Source organism: Heptranchias perlo, chromosome 6 (assembly GCF_035084215.1).
Source record: "Heptranchias perlo isolate sHepPer1 chromosome 6, sHepPer1.hap1, whole genome shotgun sequence".
NCBI lineage: Eukaryota > Metazoa > Chordata > Chondrichthyes > Hexanchiformes > Hexanchidae > Heptranchias > Heptranchias perlo.
The window spans coordinates 25,515,823-25,536,118 of record NC_090330.1 but is presented as its reverse complement, the minus strand read 5'-3'; the positions used below and the strand labels follow the sequence as shown (position 1 = coordinate 25,536,118).

General features: G+C 41.2%; 1 protein-coding gene across 3 annotated transcripts in view; it reads left to right on the top strand.

Annotated features, from left to right (window-relative positions):
• The window catches only part of pds5b (PDS5 cohesin associated factor B), a 218,689-nt gene that overhangs the window by 130,847 nt on the left and 67,546 nt on the right, over positions 1–20,296 (top strand). For all 3 annotated transcript variants that reach the window (XM_067985956.1, XM_067985959.1, XM_067985957.1), the window contains exons 13-18: positions 5,245–5,358; positions 10,310–10,391; positions 16,500–16,548; positions 16,742–16,881; positions 16,971–17,086; positions 19,660–19,765. In XM_067985956.1, coding sequence (XP_067842057.1) covers positions 5,245–5,358; positions 10,310–10,391; positions 16,500–16,548; positions 16,742–16,881; positions 16,971–17,086; positions 19,660–19,765 — 607 coding nt within the window. The remainder of the gene's footprint in view (positions 1–5,244; positions 5,359–10,309; positions 10,392–16,499; positions 16,549–16,741; positions 16,882–16,970; positions 17,087–19,659; positions 19,766–20,296) is intronic.

Genomic DNA, 20,296 nt, shown 5'->3' with positions numbered 1-20,296 from the left:
ACCATCCCTCTTCTCCTTCAAAGAATTGTTATCACCCCTTCCTCAAAAAAACAGCCTTTGACTTCTCAGCCGTTGCCAAATACAACCCATCTCCAAACTCCCTTTCCATGGTCGGTTTTCAACTTCTACATGTACGTTAATGACATCCAGCTTTAGATCTCCTCCACCTATCAACTTCTGGACTGCCTCTATTATCAGATTGCATGTCCAATATCCAAGAAAGGCCAAAGTCATTGCCTATGTTCCCTGATGCAAACTCTGCCTCCTGTCCATTGGTTCCATTGCCATTGATTCCATCTTCATTCCAAATAGCGAGCGACCAGGAATTATAGCGGAGCAAAGGGATTTGAATGTCCAGGTATGCAAATCACTAAAAGCTAGTGCACAAGTACAAAATGAAATATTTGGCCTTTACATCAAAGGGAAGGAAGTTATCCTTCAGTTATACAGATCCTTAGCCAGACCCCCATCTGGATGACTAAATTTATTTTTCAGCGCCACACGTATAGAAGGATAAACTAGTCTTGGTGGGACAGCACAGATTCAACAGAATGATACTGGGGCTTAAAGGGTTGAATTATGAGGACTGGTTGAATAAACTTGGCTTGTATTCCTTTGAGTTCAGAAGGTTGAGGGGTGATTTAATCAAGGTGTTTAAAATGATAAAAGAATTCAATTAGGTAGATACTGCAAAACTATTTCCTTCAATAGGGTACTCTAGAACCAGAGGGCATGATCTTAAAATTAGAGCTCGGCCATTTAGGAGTGAAATCAGAAAGCATATTTTTACATGAAGGGTAGTGGAAATCTGGAACACTCTCCCTCAAAAGGCTGTGGATGCTGCGTCAATTGAAATTTTCAAGACTGGGACCGATGAATTTTGTCACACAAGTGTATTGATTGGATATGGATCAAAGGCTGGTAAATGGAGTTGAGGTACAGATTAGCCGTTATCTGATTAAATGGCCGAACTGGCTTGAGGGGCTGAATGGCTGCCTCCTGTTCCTATAGAGTCATAGAGTTATACAGCACGGATAGAGGCCCTTCGGCCCATCGTGTCCGCGCCGGCCATCAGCCCTGTCTACTCTAATCCCATATTCCAGCATTTGGTCCGTAGCCTTGTATGCTATGGCATTTCAAGTGCTCATCCAAATGCTTCTTGAATGTTGTGAGGGTTCCTGCCTCCACAACCCTTTCAGGCAGTGAGTTCCAGACTCCAACCACCCTCTGGGTGAAAAAGTTCTTTCTCAAATCCCCTCTAAACCTCCCGCCTTTTACCTTGAATCTATGTCCCCTTGTTATAGAACCCTCAACGAAGGGAAAAAGCTCCTTAGTATCCATCCTATCTGTGCCCCTCATAATTTTGTACACCTCAATCATGTCCCCCCTCAGCCTCCTCTGCTCCAAGGAAAACAAACCCAATCTTCCCAGTCTCTCTTCATAGCTGAAGCGCTCCAGCCCTGGTAACATCCTGGTGAATCTCCTCTGCACCCCCTCCAAAGCGATCACATCCTTCCTGTAGTGTGGCGACCAGAACTGCACACAGTACTCCAGCTGTGGCCTAACCAGTGTTTTATACAGCTCCAGCATAACCTCCTTGCTCTTATATTCTATGCCTCGGCTAATAAAGGCAAGTATCCCATATGCCTTCTTTACCACCTTATCTACCTGTTCCGCCGCCTTCAGGGATCTGTGAACTTGCACACCAAGATCCCTCTGACCCTCTGTCTTGCCTAGGGTCCTCCCATTCATTGTGTATTCCCTTGCCTTGTTAGTCCCTCCAAAGTGCATCACCTCGCACTTTTCCGGGTTAAATTCCATTTGCCACTGTTCCGCCCATCTGACCAACCCATCTATATCGTCCTGCAGACTGAGGCTATCCTCCTCGCTATTTACCACCCTACCAATTTTTGTATCATCAGCGAACTTACTGATCATACCTTTTACATTCATATCCAAGTCGTTAATGTAGACCACAAACAGCAAGGGACCCAGCACCGATCCCTGTGGTACCCCACTGGCCACAGGCTTCCAGTCACAAAAACAACCTTCGACCATCACCCTCTGCCTTCTGCCACTAAGCCAGTTTTGTATCCAAAGTGCCAAGGCACCCTGGATTCCATGGGCTCGTACCTTCTTGACCAGTCTCCTGTGGGGGACTTTATCGAAGGCCTAACTGAAATCCATGTATACCACATCCACTGCGTTATCCTCATCCACACGCCTAGTCACCCCCTCAAAAAATTCAATCAAATTAGTCAGACATGATCTTCCCTTGACAAAGCCATGTTGACTATCCCTGATTAATCCTTGCTTCTCCAAGTGGAGACTAATTTTGTCCTTCAGAATTTTTTCCAATAATTTTCCTACCACTGATGTTAGGCTCACTGGCCTGTAGTTCCCCGGTTTTTCCCTACTCCCCTTCTTGAATAATGGTATTACATTAGCGGTTCTCCAGTCCTCTGGCACATCCCCTGTGGCCAGAGAGGTTCTGAATATATGTGTCAGAGCCCCCGCAATCTCCTCCTTTGCCTCACACAGTAGCCTGGGATACATTTCGTCCGGGCCTGGGGATTTATCCATTTTTAGGCCTGCTAAAACCGCCAATACCTCCTCCCGCTCGATGTTAATATGTTCGAGTATATCACAGTCCCCCTGCCGTATTTCTATGTCTACATCGTCCTTCTCCATAGTGAAAACAGATGCAAAAAATTCATTTAGAACCCCTCCTACATCTGTCGGCTCCACACACAGATTGCCATTTTTGTCCCTAATGGGCCCTATTTTTTCCCTAGTCATCCTCTTACCCTTAATATACTTATAAAACATCTTAGGATTTTCCTTTATTTTGCTCGCCAGTGTTATTTCATGGCCCCTCCTTGATCTCCTAATTTCTTTTTTAAGTATCCCCCTGCACTTTTTGTACTCCTCTGGGGCTTCCTCCGTCTTTAGCCTTTTGTATCTGCCAAAAGCCCTCCTTTTTTTCCTAATCCATTCTCGTATATCCCCTGACATCCAAGGTTCCCTGGAGTTCTTGGAACCACCCTTGACCTATGTTCGTATCACTCCTCCCCAGTTGCTGTCTTGGGCTGAAGCAGATCATTGACACCTTTGACATACTGTTCAACCCTGAGCTGAGTTTCAGATCCTCTCCATCACAAAGTTCATTTACCACCACTTCTGCAGGATTACTTCTGTTCCACCTTAGCCCCTTAGTTGATGAAATTTTTATACTTGGCTTTGTCACCTCCTGAACTTGACGACAACGCTCTCCTGGCTGGCTTCCTATCCACCACCCTCCATGAACTCCCAGCTTGTCCAATTCTCTGCTACATGTATCTTGTCCCACACTAAGTCCCATTTGTTCATCGCCCCTGTTTTTGTTGACATACATTGGCTCCCTGTTAATACTGTAAATGTAAAATTTTCACCCTCATCTTTAAATCCAGCTCTATCTTTGCAATTGCATCTCTTGTTAATATACGAGTGCATATCTGAGAGAAAATAAAAAGAAGAGCAGCAGATAAGGCTAAACTTAAAGGTGGAAAATCTTGGAAGGACTGCACCACTATTCAAGTAAGGAGGGGAAGTTTATACAAACAATCCTGCATTTAAAAATAGTACATTAATAGGAGCTCTTTATTGCATCCTGTTTATCCCCCACCACCCAACCAGAGGATTTTGTTCCTGTCGCTCTGCCCTTTTGTGTATCCTTCCTCTTCTGGTGGCAGGTCCTTCAGCCGCCTTAGTCCTACTCTCTGGGAATTCCTCCCTAAACCTCGTTACCTCTTTCTCCTTCGAAAAGCATCTTGAAACCCATTTCATCCACCAAGCTTTCAGTCACCCTTCTTAATCTCCTCCTTCCTGTCATGGTGCTCACTTTCCTTACTCCCGTCTGTGAAGTGCCGTGGGATGTTTTTTACATTAAGGATACTATAAAGATGCGAATTGTTACTGTATCCTGGCTTTTTTCAGTATGAATCTCGCCAGTTATAATGGATATTTTGCATTGTTTCATGTGTTAATTTCCTATCTCTATTTATTGTGTTGCTCTTGTGCTCTTAAGCACAGCAGGTACTGAAGTGTAGTCATTATCAAAATGATCATGCATTAAAAATCAAATAAGTAGACTGATCTATCGGGTTAAAGACTGGGTTTTTACACTAAAAATCCATAACCCAAAACTGAAGAAAATATTGAACAGAGATGCAGCTTGTTTTCTCAATTTCTTCATTATATTCTTGGTAACTGTTTCCTACATGAATCATCGAACTCTCAATTGAACTTGGGACCTTGTAACCTCGACAATTTATTCCTATATTGGGTGCCACCTTTACCCAGCAGCCATCAGGGGAGTTCCAGTTAAAGTTTAATAAAAAAAAATTGTTTTTTTTTAATATACAAGCCAAACTTGAAACCCAAAACTTTGCGAAGTATTATATTGTTGGCATACTTTTTAAATCAATCAGAATTAGTCACTTAGCTCTGCACATGGCAAGAGTCTGAGGAGGGCCATTGGCTCTGCGTAAGCTGGGAGAATGATGCTTGGTGATCTAAAACAGTTGGAGGAAATTACACATTTCAAAACAACCTCTGTTTGCTCACCACTAAAAATTTTCTGGCCTGCTATTTTGAAGGTTTCTCTTACGTTAATTGTGCCAGTAGTTGATGCATTGTACAGATCAAAGTGATAATTTAAAAAGAAATACAAACCCCGACCTATAAGGATGAATGTTTAAATATTCACCTGCTCTATTTTGAAATAGGTTCATAAATTTGCTTTAGCTTTTTAGTTGCAATCTACATACACTGTAATCATAAACTGCTCTTGTTTTTTGTTTGTGTTTGATCCCTTTTGAATACTACAGTGTGCACAACTGATGAACAGTAGTGAAATGTGTTGGAGCAGTAGAATAAAATATTTTCCCAAGGATGAAGTGACAGAATGGCTGTTTAGGTGAATAAAAATGATTGATGCAGGGCATAATATACATGCCTAGCCAAATAAATTTAAGAAGTAACACCTCTTGTGTTCAGCATTGGGTTACTATCAATTTTTTTGGTATTGTCATCAAGTGGCTGAGCTCAAAAGTCATTACTACTTTGAAAGTGTTAACTGAGCTATTTGCTGTTTTGGTTTTTTTTAATCTACACTTGAACACAGGCTTCAGTTGGTCAGCAGCATTAAAACCAAAGCGAAGTGTGCATTAAATTCGTAAACATGTTTCGAATTCTACCCTACAGATTACTTGTTGAACGGATATTTGCGCAGTACATGGTGCCTCACAATTTGGAGACTTCAGAAAGGATGAAGTGTTTGTACTACCTTTACGCAACCCTGGACACCAATGCTGTAAAGTATGTTTTCAAATTGGTTGGACTAAATGCAACCTATGTGACCCTACCTTTCTTTGTAGTTGCAGGAGTTTTTCATTGCCATCACTTTGACCTGCCACAGTTTTTAAGAAAATACATTTTCTCTTTAACAACATTGCATAAGCATATCGTCATATAATGAGAATGCTTACATATTCAGCTCTGTTGTGATTGAGTTTCTCAGCCCTTTGCAAGCACTTGCTCAGTGCTTGAGATTTTATGAAAAAGTTTCTGCCATCTGAATAAGGGAGCTAGTTTTAGAGGTGTAAACATGGAGAGTCAGCGCTTTTATGCTGCTCTTCAGCTGTTTGAGCACCAATGTAAAAGCATCTGGACATACACCATGTTAGATGTATGCTTCTAGTTCTGGAGGGGCACAGCTTGATCAAGGGGAGCCTGTATAAACCATTGACAATGCAAGTGTTTGAAAAGCTAAAGTTGTAAGAGTAATTTCACTATATAAAATTCTCCTGAGTCATCGAGGCTGCCAGTTATCCAAAGGTTGAGTTGAATTCCCCCAAGTTTTTTTTACGTTTGCCTTTATTTCGATTTCCTATTGCCATCTATACTGGACACATCAGCGATTGGGGATTGATCAGCTGTACATGGAGTTGGTAGAACATTAAACCCCACTGTGGAATTGACATTTTGTGTTGTTTTCACTTCCACCATCATAGGGAATTGTGGGCCTCTACTGGGAGTTGGGTAACTGTGCTGAAATTTCAGCGCCTCATTAAAATTATTAGCAGTGGTGTAGTATTAAAGCTGCACTGTAACCTATAAAAGTGCATGGGAGAGTTGGGGAGAGAAATAGCATTTCCAGAAATCTATTGATGGCTGGTCTTGTAATTATATATCAGTCGTTGATTTCTGAAATGTTTTGCTTATAATTTTAAAAAGGCTCGTGAGTGAGCGCTGGAGGGAAATGCAGAGCTGTGTTTGATTAATGTTGGGTTACTGCATTTATTGGTCACTAGAATCAGTGGAAGTAATCTCGATTTAGAGTTGCTTTGAATAACTTTTTATGCTTGTCTGAAAAGTAGAATTTATTTACCACATTTTTTTACAGTGGGATTTATGGCAATTGAGTGGATATATGCTTACATTTTTTAACTACTTGTACAAATTAAGTTTGGTATATTTCTTTCGGAGGGAAGATTGGCAATTCAGTAAATATTTGTTTAACTTTAACTATGTGTTGGCCTTGGCTTAGTGGTAGCACACTCGCCTCTGAGCCAGAAGGTTGTGTGTTCAAGCACCGCTCTAGAGACTTGAACACATAATGTAGGCTGACACTTCAGTGCACGACTGAGGGAGGGATGCACTGTAAAAGGTGTTTTCTTTTGGATGAGATGTTAAACCGAGACCCCCTCTGGTGATCGTGAAAGATCCCATGGCACTTTTCGAAGAAGAGCAGGGTTGTCCTCTTGGTGTCCTGGCCAACATTTATCCCTCAACCAACATCATTAAAATGATAATCTGGTCATTTATCTCATTAATATTTATGGGACCTTGCTGTGAGCAAATCGGCTGCTGTGTTTCCCTACATTTTAACAGTTTCTACACTTCAAAAAAAAAAGTACTTCATTGGCTGTGAAGCGCTTTAGGATGTCCTGAAAGGCACTAAGTGCTCAATCGCTCTATCTCTGAAGATAAATTTGTAGAACTTCCCTACAATTGATATTAAACTGACAGGTCCTTTGTTTACTGGTTTCTCCCTTCCTGTTGCCTTAAATAATGGAGTGACATTTGCAATTTTCCAATCCGAAGGGATAATTCTTGAATGTAGAGAACTTTTGGAAAATTATGACTAATGCATCTGCAATTTCCTCACTTTCTTTTAATACCCTGGGGTGGATACCATCAGGTCCTGGAGATATGTCTATTTTAAGTTCCCATTATTTTCTCCATTACCAATCACAAACTTACATTAAATCCACTAAATTGATGTATTTTTGCCTTTTTGTACTGGTATTTTGTTCTCTTCCTCTACAATGAAAATGGTTGCAAAGTACATTTAACAAGATGATTCACATTGATACAGCAAATGTGAAACATCTGTACTTGCAAGGCTAATAGGGGCCACTGAAGAAATTAATTTTCTAAAATATCCAATGATATATTCTTCCTCATTCATCTACCGCATACATTTGGGCATGATCCCATTTTCCAACGGAGAGTCCATTTCTAAGGTATGTAATCTCCTATGTCTCTGGGGAACACTCAGTTTCCAGGATTTCCTGGGAATCAATTGGGGAGGGGGCACAAAGATGAGGCAGCCATGAATGTGAGGTAGGAGGGCACAACAGGGCCTTTTGCCCCTCTTTCCTCTATACCTAATAGGTGGACACATATTAGGGCTGGTCAGAAGAAGCAGGCATTAAGTCTTGCACCCAGCCTTGCTTGGATCAGAAGATCTGAGCCGGGCCTGGATGCCACCCAAAATCCAGCAAGAAGGTGAATAATTTCCTTCAGCAGGGCACAGCTTGGGGTTGAAGGCCTCTGGGCTGCTGTTTCTCAATCCAGGCCTGCAGCAGCAGCTAGATTTCTGTCCCAATTCTGGGTGCAGACCACTTCCTGTGCCTGGTATTATTTGACGAAAACTAATAATAACCTGAATACAAAAATTTGTTATTACAGATGGAGTGCACTTTTGGTGTGCTCTTGCTGACCTGATGTGCCAGGAAGTGGGAAGGGATGGGGAACGGGGACTGGTGGTGAGAATAATAAAATTGGGGCCTATATATTTTTAAACTGTGTAGTCTGAATGCCAGAAAACTTCATATTGTCTGGCATTCAAACTACATATCCTGCTTAGTAGTTTTCTTCAACATATAATATCAATACTACAACTTTTCATTGCACAGAGGAGCAGTGATCACAGATGAAAATTTTATGAATGTTGCATTAGCACATAAAATAATAATGATTATTAGTTTGGCAGAACGTGGTGATAAATGGAAGATGTACTACCTGAGAAACAGTGACCAGTAGTTTCTGTTTCCCAGGCAGAGCATTTTCCTTTTATTCTTTTCATGGTTGCCACGTGCTTGTGGTTACTCCAAGTGCAAGGCTCTACTGGGGGCCCCCCAGGAAATCCCCAGGCAACATAAAAGGGGCAGATACTGTTTCAAGGCTACCTACCTCTATCATGTCCTTTAAGTCTGGAAACTGAGTGTTCCTCAAAGATATGGAATGGGATGTCTAAGTCATATTGAATTTGTTGGCATAAAGCTGCAGGTGGAGAATAGAAAGCAGATTTATCCTCAGACTTGCGCAATTTATATAGGTGAATTGAGAAATTTGCAGATGGATTTTCAGGTGGATAAATGCGAGGGTAACAACAACAATAATTTACATTTATGTAGCGCCTTTAATGTTGAAAAACATCCAAGGCACTTCACAGAAGCATAATCAGACAAAAATTGACACTGAGCCAAAAAATGTGCTATTCGGAAGGGTGACTAAAAGCTTAGTTGAAGTGGTAGTTTTAAGGATGGTCTTTAAAGCAGGTTAGAGAGGCGGAGAGATTTAGGGAATGAATTCCAGATTTTGGGGCCTAAGACGGCTGAAGGTACGGCTGCCAATGATGGGGCAAACAGTGGAGGATGCACAAGAGTCCAGAGTTGGAGGAACTCAGAGATCTTAGAGGGTTGGAGGACTGGAGTAGGTTAGAGATAAGGAGGTGCAAGTTCATGAAGGGATTTGAAAACCATAATTAGAATTTTTAATGAGACATTGTGGGACCAGGAGCCAATGTAGGTCAGCAGACATGGGTAATGGGTGAGCGGGACTTGATGCAGAATAGGGTACGGGCAGCAGAGTTTTGGATGAGATGAAGTTGGAGTGCATTAGAATAGTTAAATCTGAGGGTGACCAAGGCGAGGATGAAGGTTTCAGCAGCAGATGGGCAATGTTGTGGAGGTGGAAGTACGTGGGCTTTGTGATGTAGGTGATACGGGGTTAGAAGCTCGGCTCGGGGTCAAATAGGACTCCCAAGTTTGCGAACCGTGCGGTTCAACCTGTGACAGTGGTTGGGAAGGGGGTTGAAATTGGTGGCGAGGGAACAGAGTATGTGGCAGGGTTGAAGATGATGGCTTCAGTCTTCCTGATGTTTAACTGGAGGAAATTGCAGTTCATCCAGGACTGGATATCGGGCAAGCAGGCTGACAACACAGAGGCAGTGGAAGGGTCGAGAGAGGTGATTAAGAGGTAGAGCTGGGTGTCGTCAGCATATATGTGGAATGTGATTCATGTCTTCAGATGATGTCACCAATGGGCAGCACGTAGATGTGCATTAGTAGGGACCCAGGACAGACCCTTGAGGAACTCCAGAGATGATGGTGCCAGAGTTGGAAGAGAATCTGTTGCTGGAGATGCTCTGGCTACGATTGGATAGGTAAAAGTGGAACCAAGCGAGGGCAATCTCACTCAACTGGACAACGGAGCAGAGGCATTGGAGGAGGATGGTGTGCTTGACCGTGTCAAAGACTGCAGAGAAGATGAGGAGGGATATTACATAACAGAGGATGTCATTTGTGAGTTTCATTATGGCCGTTTTAGTGCTCTGAATGGGGCAGAAACCTGATTGGAGCAATTCAAACATGGGGTTGCAGGAAAGATTGACATGGATTTGGGAGATGACAACATGTTAAAAGACTTTGGAGAGGAAAGGGAGGTTGGAGATGGGTGGTAGTTTGCAAGGGTAATGCATATAGAAACAGCTAAAAGACATAATTAGACTTGCAGTCTGAATTGGTTGGGCTTGATATGCCAAAAGACTCTTTCTTACTCTTGTGTTTCATTCCATTTCATTCTATTCAAACTTTTTGTAGTGTCCTGATGGCCATGAAAATAAGGTTGATGGAATCATACTGTAGTTTAATTGAAGTCAGCTATTTATTGTTAGTGTTTTTGTTTTAATCTTTAACAGAGCATTAAACGAAATGTGGAAATGTCAAAACATGCTGAGACATCATGTATGTGACTTACTTGACCTGCACAAACAACAAAAAGTAAGTACAAAAATGTTCTGCTTTCTGTAGGCAATAGGATTGAAGCTGAATAGCAGGAGTAGCACGTGCAGATCTTGCAGCTTATGATGACATCGATTTTGATTGAAGGACTGTAAGACAGTTATACCTTTGTCTATCAGTTCGAGAGTGCCGAGACAGTCTGCGATGCAAATATGACTGTAAGATGAATCTGCAACCATAACCCTATCCCAGCCTAGTGCCTGCTCAGCTTCAAGTAGCATGGATCCATTCAGTATGAGCTTGGCTTACTGAGTGTGGTACATAAACTTGAACTTCTTCTAGTCTGGTCAGCCTTAATGTTTAATGAAGTCTGTCAAATTGGTGGGAGTAAAATCCAGTGAGGACTACAAATAAATTCCTAACGCTTGTGCCTTAGTGTCATGGAGCTATAGAACAGCATATCGTGAGTGACTGAAACACCGGGCGTTAAATTTTCTAGACGCACACACCAGATGCGATTCTTCAGACATATATTCTTCCCACTGTTTTTGTATAAGGTCTTATCTTGAGTTTTTTCACTGCTATTTATTCTGTTGCTGGCAGCAGCTTTGATTTGTTTAAGCGTGTAGAATAAATGCCTTTCTTACTGTGTTCAGATTACTATATTTTGCATTTAAAAATTGGGTGGTTATAATTTCTCTTGTAGAGGACTTGCAGGTTAAATGTAGTGTTGATTGTCTGAAGTCATCTAGAATGTAATTCTGACTGAGGTAAATTTGCTTTGTATTTTAGTACTCATCAGTCAAAGGCCTCCTTTGAGATCGTTGGTTGTCGCTGGCACATGGCATGAAGTTTCCCTTTAAATGTCCTCCTCTGAAAATGTACAAAGTACCTGACCTTAGTGGAAGCTTGCCTGATGCATAAATTATTGACGTGTCTATCCACAGTTAGGCAATAGATGCATCCAAGCTCCCTTTTTCAGGGTTTAGCAAGAGTTTCAAAGTGCTAGCTATCTTAAAGAAGGTCAGATGTCTCAATTTGGTGAAATATCCTATCTGAAGCTTTCACGACATCTGTTGTTTGTAGATACTTGATTCCAAATATCGCCATGAATTATTTTAGAACTCTTCATCTGCTAATTTCCACTCCCATTTGTGTTATGCAGATTCCAGTTGTGGGCTGCTGATAGCTCTGCAGTTTCAAATTTGCTCTTAATGAGTGTTATAATTGAACCTGACAGGTGTCCATAAATGTGCCACTGGTCTGCACACTGTGTTCAGATACCACACACAGGCTTAAAAGGATCTTGGAAAGAATCCCTCAAAAACTAACAAAAGTTGCAAAATGCAGAAAGGACAGCTCAAAATCGTATGCTGAGCATATGATACTCCCATAAATTCAACAAATTCCACCCTTCCTGATGTCTACTTATAAGCTGCACCCTCTGTCAACCTCCTTGTGTTGGCATCCCCACCCCAAAGCCAGCCATTTTCAATGGAGGATGGGGAAATCATAGCTGCAACGAATGACCATGTGATCACCCCCTGAGATTTGCTGCTCAAAGGAAATGATTTGGCCAAAAAAGTGACATAAAACTGGATAGGAAAAAGTGAATAAAGTTGGAATTAAGAATATAAAAAAAAGCCGGAAAAATATAAGTGGTATATGGCAATTTGAGACTGTAAAATCTACTTCTCCACCTCTTCCCCCATCCCCACCCTGGTGTCTTCAGTATGTTCCTGTTTTGTTCCATAAAATATTCTTCAAACCCTCACACCCAATTTTTCTCCCTTTTTTTTTGTCCTTGGGCCACAAGGCGTTAACCGCATTCATACTGTACTGCCACTTTTAGCAAGCCCAATAGTGGTTTCCACTTAAGTGTTGCAAGATGGATTTTTAACTCCAAATTCTGGTTCTGCCCTGATTCCAATGGGGACGTGGTATGAGATTACCCGCTGAAGGCAGTCACTCATTGCTTGAATTGGATAGCATTGAGTATAACTCCAGTCTGGTTTAACAGGTGCTCCTTGGAACTCATGGACACTGTATACAGAGGACAGAGCTGTTCACGTGACTAGTGCCCCTGCCACTAAACTCAATATTCACCCTCTCAGTCACTGGTGCTCAGTGACTACAGTGTGTATAATCTACAAGATACACTGCAGCAACACTACAATGCTGCTCCAACAGCACCTCCTTCTCCTGCGATCTCTACTGCCAAGACAAGAGCAGAAATGTTGAGAGCGCCACCATCTCCAAGTTCCTCTCCGAGTCACACGCTATCCAGACTTGGACGTACATTGCTGCCATTACTTAATTTTACTGTGCCAATATCCTGGAATTTCCTACTGTACATTGCTATGGGAGCACCATAAAGACTGCAGCAATTCAAGGAGAAGGCCCACCAACTCTACCTCAGGGCAACCAGGGAAGGCCAACAAATGAGGCCTTTCTACCCATATGCTGTGAATGAGTTTTAAAAAAAAAAGTTGATTTGATTTAAATATTTTGTGATCATCCGTGTCTCCTGAAAACATTGAGATTAATGCCCTGTGTGTGAAGACCTGTGCATGTATATAATTATGCATACATAGACTTCTCTCCTGGCCATGAGAATTTGATTGGGAGCCAAGCAGTATAAAGAGCTGCTGGTCATGCAGCTAAAGAAGTCTAATTGAAGAAGGTGTTAGGATGATACCTTCCTTTATTCTTTTAACAGATTCGTAAAGCTGGAGACAGTAATATGTCTGACAGTTAACTTAATTTATTATCATTTCAAAACATTCATCTTGAAACTTCGTACAGAATAGTACACATTTAGCCCAGCGTCTAAAACCATCTGTATAGGGAACTTCTAGCGGGAAATTGTGAGCGTTGCTTATAAGAACATAAGAAATAGGAGCAGGAGTAGGCCAATCAGCCCCTCGAGCCTGCTCCGCCATTCAATAAGATCATGGCTGATCTGATCCTAACCTCAAATCTAAATTCATGTCCAATTTCCTGCCCGCTCCCCGTAACCCCTAATTCCCTTTACTTCTAGGAAACTGTCTATTTCTGTGTTAAATTTATTTAATGATGTAGCTTCCTGGGGCAACACATTCCACAGACCTACTACCCTCTGAGTGAAGAAGTTTCTCCTCATCTCAGTTTTGAAGGAGCAGCCCCTTATTCTAAGATTATGCCCCCTCGTTCTAGTTTCACCCATCCTTGGGAACATCCTCACCGCATCCACCCGATCAAGCCCCTTCACAATCTTATATGTTTCAATAAGATCGCCTCTCCTTCTTCTGAACTCCAATGAGTAGAGTCCCAATCTACTCAACCTCTCATATGTCCACCCCCTCATCCCCGGGATTAACCGAGTGAACCTTCTTTGTACTGCCTCGAGAGCAAGTATGTCTTTTCTTAAGTATGGACACCAAAACTGTATGCAGTATTCCAGGTGCGGTCTCACCAATACCCTATACAAGTGCAGCAATACCTCCCTGTTTTTATATTCTATCCCCCTAGCAATAAAAGCCAACATTCCGTTGGCCTTCTTGATCACCTGCTGCACCTGCATACTAACTTTTTGATTTTCTTGCACTAGGACCCCCAGATCCCTTTGTACTGCAGTACTTTCCAGTTTCTCGCCATTAAGATAATAACTTGCTCTCTGATTTTTCCTGCCATAGTGCATAACCTCACATTTTCCAATATTGTATTGCATCTGCCAAATCTCCGCCCACTCACCCAGCCTGTCTGTATCCCCTTGTAGGTTTTTTATGTCCTCCTCACTCTCTACTTTCCCTCCCATCTTTGTATCATCTGCAAACTTTGATATGTTACACTCGGTCCCCTCCTCCAAATTGTTAATATAGATTGTAAAGAGTTGGGGACCCAGCACTGACCCCTGCGGAACACCACTGGCTACAGGTTGCCAGTCCGAGAATGTACCATTTATCCCAACCCTCTGCTTCCTTTTAGATAACCATTTCTCCACCCATGCCAGAATATTACCCCCAATCCAGTGATTCTTTATCCTGAGCAATAATCTTTTATGTGGCACCTTGTCGAATGCCTTCTGGAAGTCCAAATACACTACGTCCATTGGTTCCCCTTTATCCACCCTGTACGTTATATCCTCAAAGAACTACCTGGTCTTGAAGGTAGTCAAAAAGTTCCTACTGAGTGAAACATTGTATCTCTTTTAATCCATTTTCTTTCATTGTCTGGCTTCCTGATGTATTCAAGCTGTATTGAATGTTTTATGACTCTTAGATCATTGAACAAATTGGACAGGGATGAGGGGCCCCACACTGTACTGTCACTTTCTATCCTTAATTTTCCAGAACTATAGTCTTTGTTATACAAACACTTGACGTTATGCTTTATGGTAAAAGGAACCTATTGCATTATTTATGCTGCAGTAATTCCTTTGTCTTGCACTCCCCCCTGCTGTGATCAAAAGCCTGTTTTTCAACCTAACAACCCTTTTGCTCCATATTGTAGTAATGCCAATTAGCTTATTTATTTAATAACCTATATATGCCTACCCTTACAGTACATTGCCCTTCTCCAATGTTATCAGTCTCATCGAAGGGAAAAGATGGCATTTGCGAACGCACAGTTTAAATCAATTTTGTCTGGATTAGCTGTTCTGTCTTGGTTCTGTATTGGAATAATGTAAAAACATAATCTATATTCTTAGAGGGGGGGGAAGTCATGAGACCACCTTATCCTCTTCTCCCTTTCAAATTCTGCCCAGTTGGGCAGCTGCCTAATTTTTATCTCCGCATGCAGTTGATGTCCTAGCTTGAGTTTGTTAGCACTTCTCAAGTGTGCGTTGCGTGAATCATAGAATCATAGAAGTTACAACATGGAAACAGGCCCTTCGGCCCAACATGTCCATGTCGCCCAGTTTATACCACTAAGCTAGTCCCAATTGCCTGCACTTGGCCCATATCCATCTATACCCATCTTACCCATGTAACTGTCCAAATGCTTTTTAAAAGACAAAATTGTACCCACCTCTACTACTGCCTCTGGCAGCTCGTTCCAGACACTCACCACCCTTTGAGTGAAAAAATTGCCCCTCTGGACCCTTTTGTATCTCTCCCCTCCCACCTTAAATCTATGCCCCCTCGTTAGACTCCCCTACCTTTGGGAAAAGATTTTGACTATCTACCTTATCTATGCCCCTCATTATTTTATAGACTTCTATAAGATCACCCCTTAACCGAGGGGTGATCTCCAGGGAAAAAAGTCCCAGTCCATCTAACCTCTCCCTATAAGTCAAACCATCAAGTCCCGGTAGCATCCTAGTAAATCTTTTCTGCATTCTTTCTAGTTTAATAATATCCTTTCTATAATAGGGTGACCAGAACTGTACACAGTACTCCCAAGTGTGGCCTCACCAATGCCATGTACAACTTCAACAAGACATCCCAACTCCTGCATTCAATGTTCTGACCAATGAAACCAAGCATGCCGAATGCCTTCTTCACCACCCTATCCACCTGTGACTCCACTTTCAAGGAGCTATGAACCTGTACTCCTAGATCTCTTTGTTCTATAACTCTCCCCAACGCCCGACCATTAACGGAGTAGGTCCTGGCCCGATTTGATCTACAAAATTTAACTAATTGAATTTAAATTCTCCACCTGCCGTGGCAGGATTTGAACTCATGATACCGCATTATTAGTCCAGGCCTCAGGATTACTAGTCCAGTAACATGACCACTATGCTACCATACCATGAATGAAAGATTTTATTTTAATTTACAGATTTTCAGTTTTTAGTGGATACTTCATTAACAAATGACCACTGGTGCTGGATCACAAATTATCTGCTATTCATGCATCTTCCTTTGTCTGTGTTTTTGTTCATCTCCTGCATGTTGATACCCTACACATACACCCCTTGCCCATTGTTCCCAAATTACTGCCCACTTAAGAGGCGGAATGATATACCTTCCACAAAATGAGTTATTCTCTTTGTTCCTTTTCATTGAAAGATGCTACTCTGGTTACTGGAAATGGAGGTCACAAGTAGTTTTTTTTTTAATCACTGGGAAATGTGGTAAAGTTTTAGAAACTAAATCTTCAGTTCCTAAATGCAATTGTATATGAAAATGTAATAAATTCTATTCTGTCCTTAAATTCTAGTCCGAGCCCACTGACAAAGCCATATTCTCAAAAGTGATGATCATTGCCAGTAAGTACTATTTTATATTCTACATATATTTTTGCCCCATGTATTATGAAATATAGTATTCATCATTATATATCACTTAATTATATACCATGAGAAAGTACATGACAAATTATAGGAAACACTTCTCTTCAGAGGATAGACAATACAATTATTCTATCAACAAGTTGTGCTCAATACAATATTCTGTTATCAGAAAACTTGCCTGATCCAGGAAAAGCCCAGGACTTCATGAAGAAATTCGATCAATTCTTAGAAGAGGATGAGCGAATCAGATCCCAACTGGATGTGCTTGTTAGTCCAAACTGTTCCTGCAAACAAGCGGAAGGATGTGTGGTAATTGCTGATGGAATATTGGAATGGATTGAAAATTTCTAAGAACACTGTTTCTCTATTTGAGTAACAATTTATTTCTTTTTGTACAGCGTGAAATCACTCGCAAACTAAGCAACCCTAAACAGCCCACAAATCCGTTTTTGGAAATGGTGAAATTTCTCCTGGAGAGGATAGCACCTGTACATATTGACACTGAGTCTATTAGGTATTTTTAATATGTTCTTTTTTGTGTTAAATAATAGAGAAAAGTCAAATTGTTTTGACATTGGAATAATTTTTTTTATTCCAACTATACTTGAGACAAAAGCTGTTGGTTAAAATGGGAACCAGATAACTGGATATGACACCCACGTGGGGCTATTTTCTATCGGCTGTAATGTAAGTTCTAGCTTTCTGAAGTATTTTTTCATAAAATGGTTGGTTCTTAAACTTGCGCCAGTGAAGGGAAAAAATACATCTGCGATATTTTACATCAACATCTACAAAACAAATCTCTCTCCCCTGCACTATGGGTGCCATGAGATTTCGTAGTTTAATTTCCAGTCACCCATGCCAAACCAAACCATAATTTGTAAATTTTGCAAGGGACAAAGTAGAGTCTGTCTCTGAATTCTTTTTAAAAAGCTGAATAGTATGAAAAGTTTCTAACCTTGATTTGATGTATAAATTGCAGCTTCTTAAGGTAAATTATCTCTCCGTATTATTGTTTGTGGTGGATCCCATACAAAGATGCAAGTACAAAATTGCTAGGACACTCTAGTACAGCATGTGTCAGATGTGTTTGTAAAAGTTCGCGTTCTGGGGCGGGGGGGTGCTTATAGAGGAAGGAAAAGAGATGTGCTCAAGGTGAGCGCCACTTTTTTTTTCTTGTCTTAGGCAGTTACAGCGTAGCCAAACATTATTCCCCTGGAACAATGAGACTTAAACACCCCTCCCCAACCTCTCTGCTTAAGTATGTTATTTCTTTTTCCTTTGTTAGAAGTCAGTGTGATCTGAGTAAGATTGCCAGTTTAGTACCGTTTCTAATTTATACACAGTTTTGTGCCTCGTGAGTGCTGCGTTGAGATTGCCCAAAGCTAATGCCATGAGAGTCACGAGAGACCAGAAATTGCTGAAGGAAGCAAAGTTGTGCTAACTCACTGCCATTCATTTCCCAAAGGTCTTATTTTAATGTAAAGACCCAAGCATTTCTGTTTCACCTCTTTTTTTTTTTCCCCCCACACCCACCTCCCATGGAAACCATTCCCTGCTTTAGAAGGCAGGCAGATAGCTGATCTGCACCTGGCATCGACTAATGCTTTTGTGTAAATCACTGGAAGGGGCTTTAGAGCCGCCTAGTTTGCTGGTTCGTGACGTTCAAATGAATATTTCAGCAGATCTTTGCAAAAATCATATGTTAGTTTTCTCCAAGTATTTGTGTTTTTACTTAGTTCAGTTTTTTTTTAAAAAAGAACAAAAAACTTAATTGCATCACTAACTTATGTTATCTTTGCCTATTCCTTTTCAAAATGGCCTTTGGTGGGAATTGTCTGATTGTAACTGCAAATATCTGTTGAGAAATGGGATTGAGGATTATAGAAATATTGCACACTTTTTTCTGCAGGGGAAGTTGGGGAAGAAAATTAATGTTCCCCCAAAGTAGGAGATCCAAAAGGTTGTGTGGGAAGGAAGTCCATGATGATATAATCATAGAGATTCTGTGCTTAATGGGCTAAATGACCTTTTGTCACTTTTTAAAATTTTCCGGTGAAGTGAAAATCTCTAATTACTTTGAAGCATCCAAAACAATGAATTCTTGTCACATAAGTTCCCTATATTTCTATTTGCAACTTGGTAAACTTCATCAAGATATTTAAATGACTTTAAGCCTGTTGTTAACTTAGAAGCAAAATTTTATTAATTTAATATCAAATTTTCAAAAAGTGAATTTCTTAGTTGATCAGCTGAAGCTCATTGAAGTATTGTCCATAAAACCCTGGAAATTCTGGACATGGTGTTGGCACTATCTGGGCGAGGGGAGAGAAATTTGAACCCATGTCCAATTCTGCTGGGTTACCGCCTCCTTTTTTAGAGCAATTCTGCCAGAGCGGGCCCTTCTTCCATCCAGTCCTGTTGTGAAGTTAGTTAGAAGTAGGACTGACTGAATCCCCTGGAAATCCTTCCAGTTCCGTCCAGTGTATGGCAAACTTTTAAGTACCGTGCATGCGCCATAAGTGGTGCCCATGATTCCAGTTTCCAAAGGCAATTGGTCTCCCGTGAGTCTGATTGCTGTTAGAAAAGGGGCTGAACATCGAAGTACCAGCTCAGGAGTTAAATTTTGAACTTCGGCCACATTGGCCAGACAGACCCGCGAATCGGATATTCCGCTGCTTTCCACGGTCTGCGCTCCCCAGTAGTGCTGTGATTGGCTTGGGTGCCCACCCTTTTCATGTAAATCACACCATTTGTGGTGCGGTGATTACCAGAGCAGTCTGATAGGCGGGAGTCCAGCCATGCCGTACTTCCGGTGGCACAGCTCCTAGGCTGGAAATTTTACTTGAGGTTCTTTAGTGTGCGTGCGTGAGGCAGAAAGCGGTTCGAATGGAAAATAAATGTTCAGTTTGCAGTAACATTCTTTTGCCAGTGTGAACACTATATATTATGCTGGGGTTTGTAGTTTTGTAACATGTCTACGGTCTCAACTTTGAGAGGAATTCTTGTTAAATGACTCATCAGTTTTTAAAAAAAAAGTAAATTCAAACTTATTTACCTGATTTATCTCTTCCTTGCTTTGTTTAGTGCATTAATCAAGCAGATTAATAAATCCATCGATGGTACAGCTGATGATGAAGAGGAGGGTGTGCCAACTGATGAAGCAATCCGAGCAGGCCTTGAATTGCTTAAGGTAAATGTCTGAACCACTGAAACTAAACATTACTGATTGTAATTTGACACTTAAAATTCTCTTGATTGATACTTGCTTTTGATATTTCAACATATTAGTGGTTTCTTAATTTTTACTCTGATACTGTAAAACCAGGGTTCTCTGGTTTTATTAGAGGATTCATAGTTAAAAATGGCTTAGTGATGTGTGTGTGTATCTGCCCTATCGAAAAGCTAAGAACTGAGAATAATGCTTGCTGGGAGGGTAGAAGGGAAATGCAATACCTAGGTAGTCAATACGGGAGAAATGAAAACCCAAAGAGCTAGAGGAAAACCAAGCAAAAGATGGCTGGATGATTACAAGGAACTGGATGGCAATGCCAGTCAGATTTGCAACAATGGCACTTAACACAGACTTGGCACAGGATTGTGCACCAGTATAGAAGTAGACCTAACATCATATTTTGTGGTGCAGTGCCACATCCCATTCAAATAACTAAATATTGATATTGGCTCGAAGTCCTGGTTTAATGAAGGGTAGCTATTTTTTTTC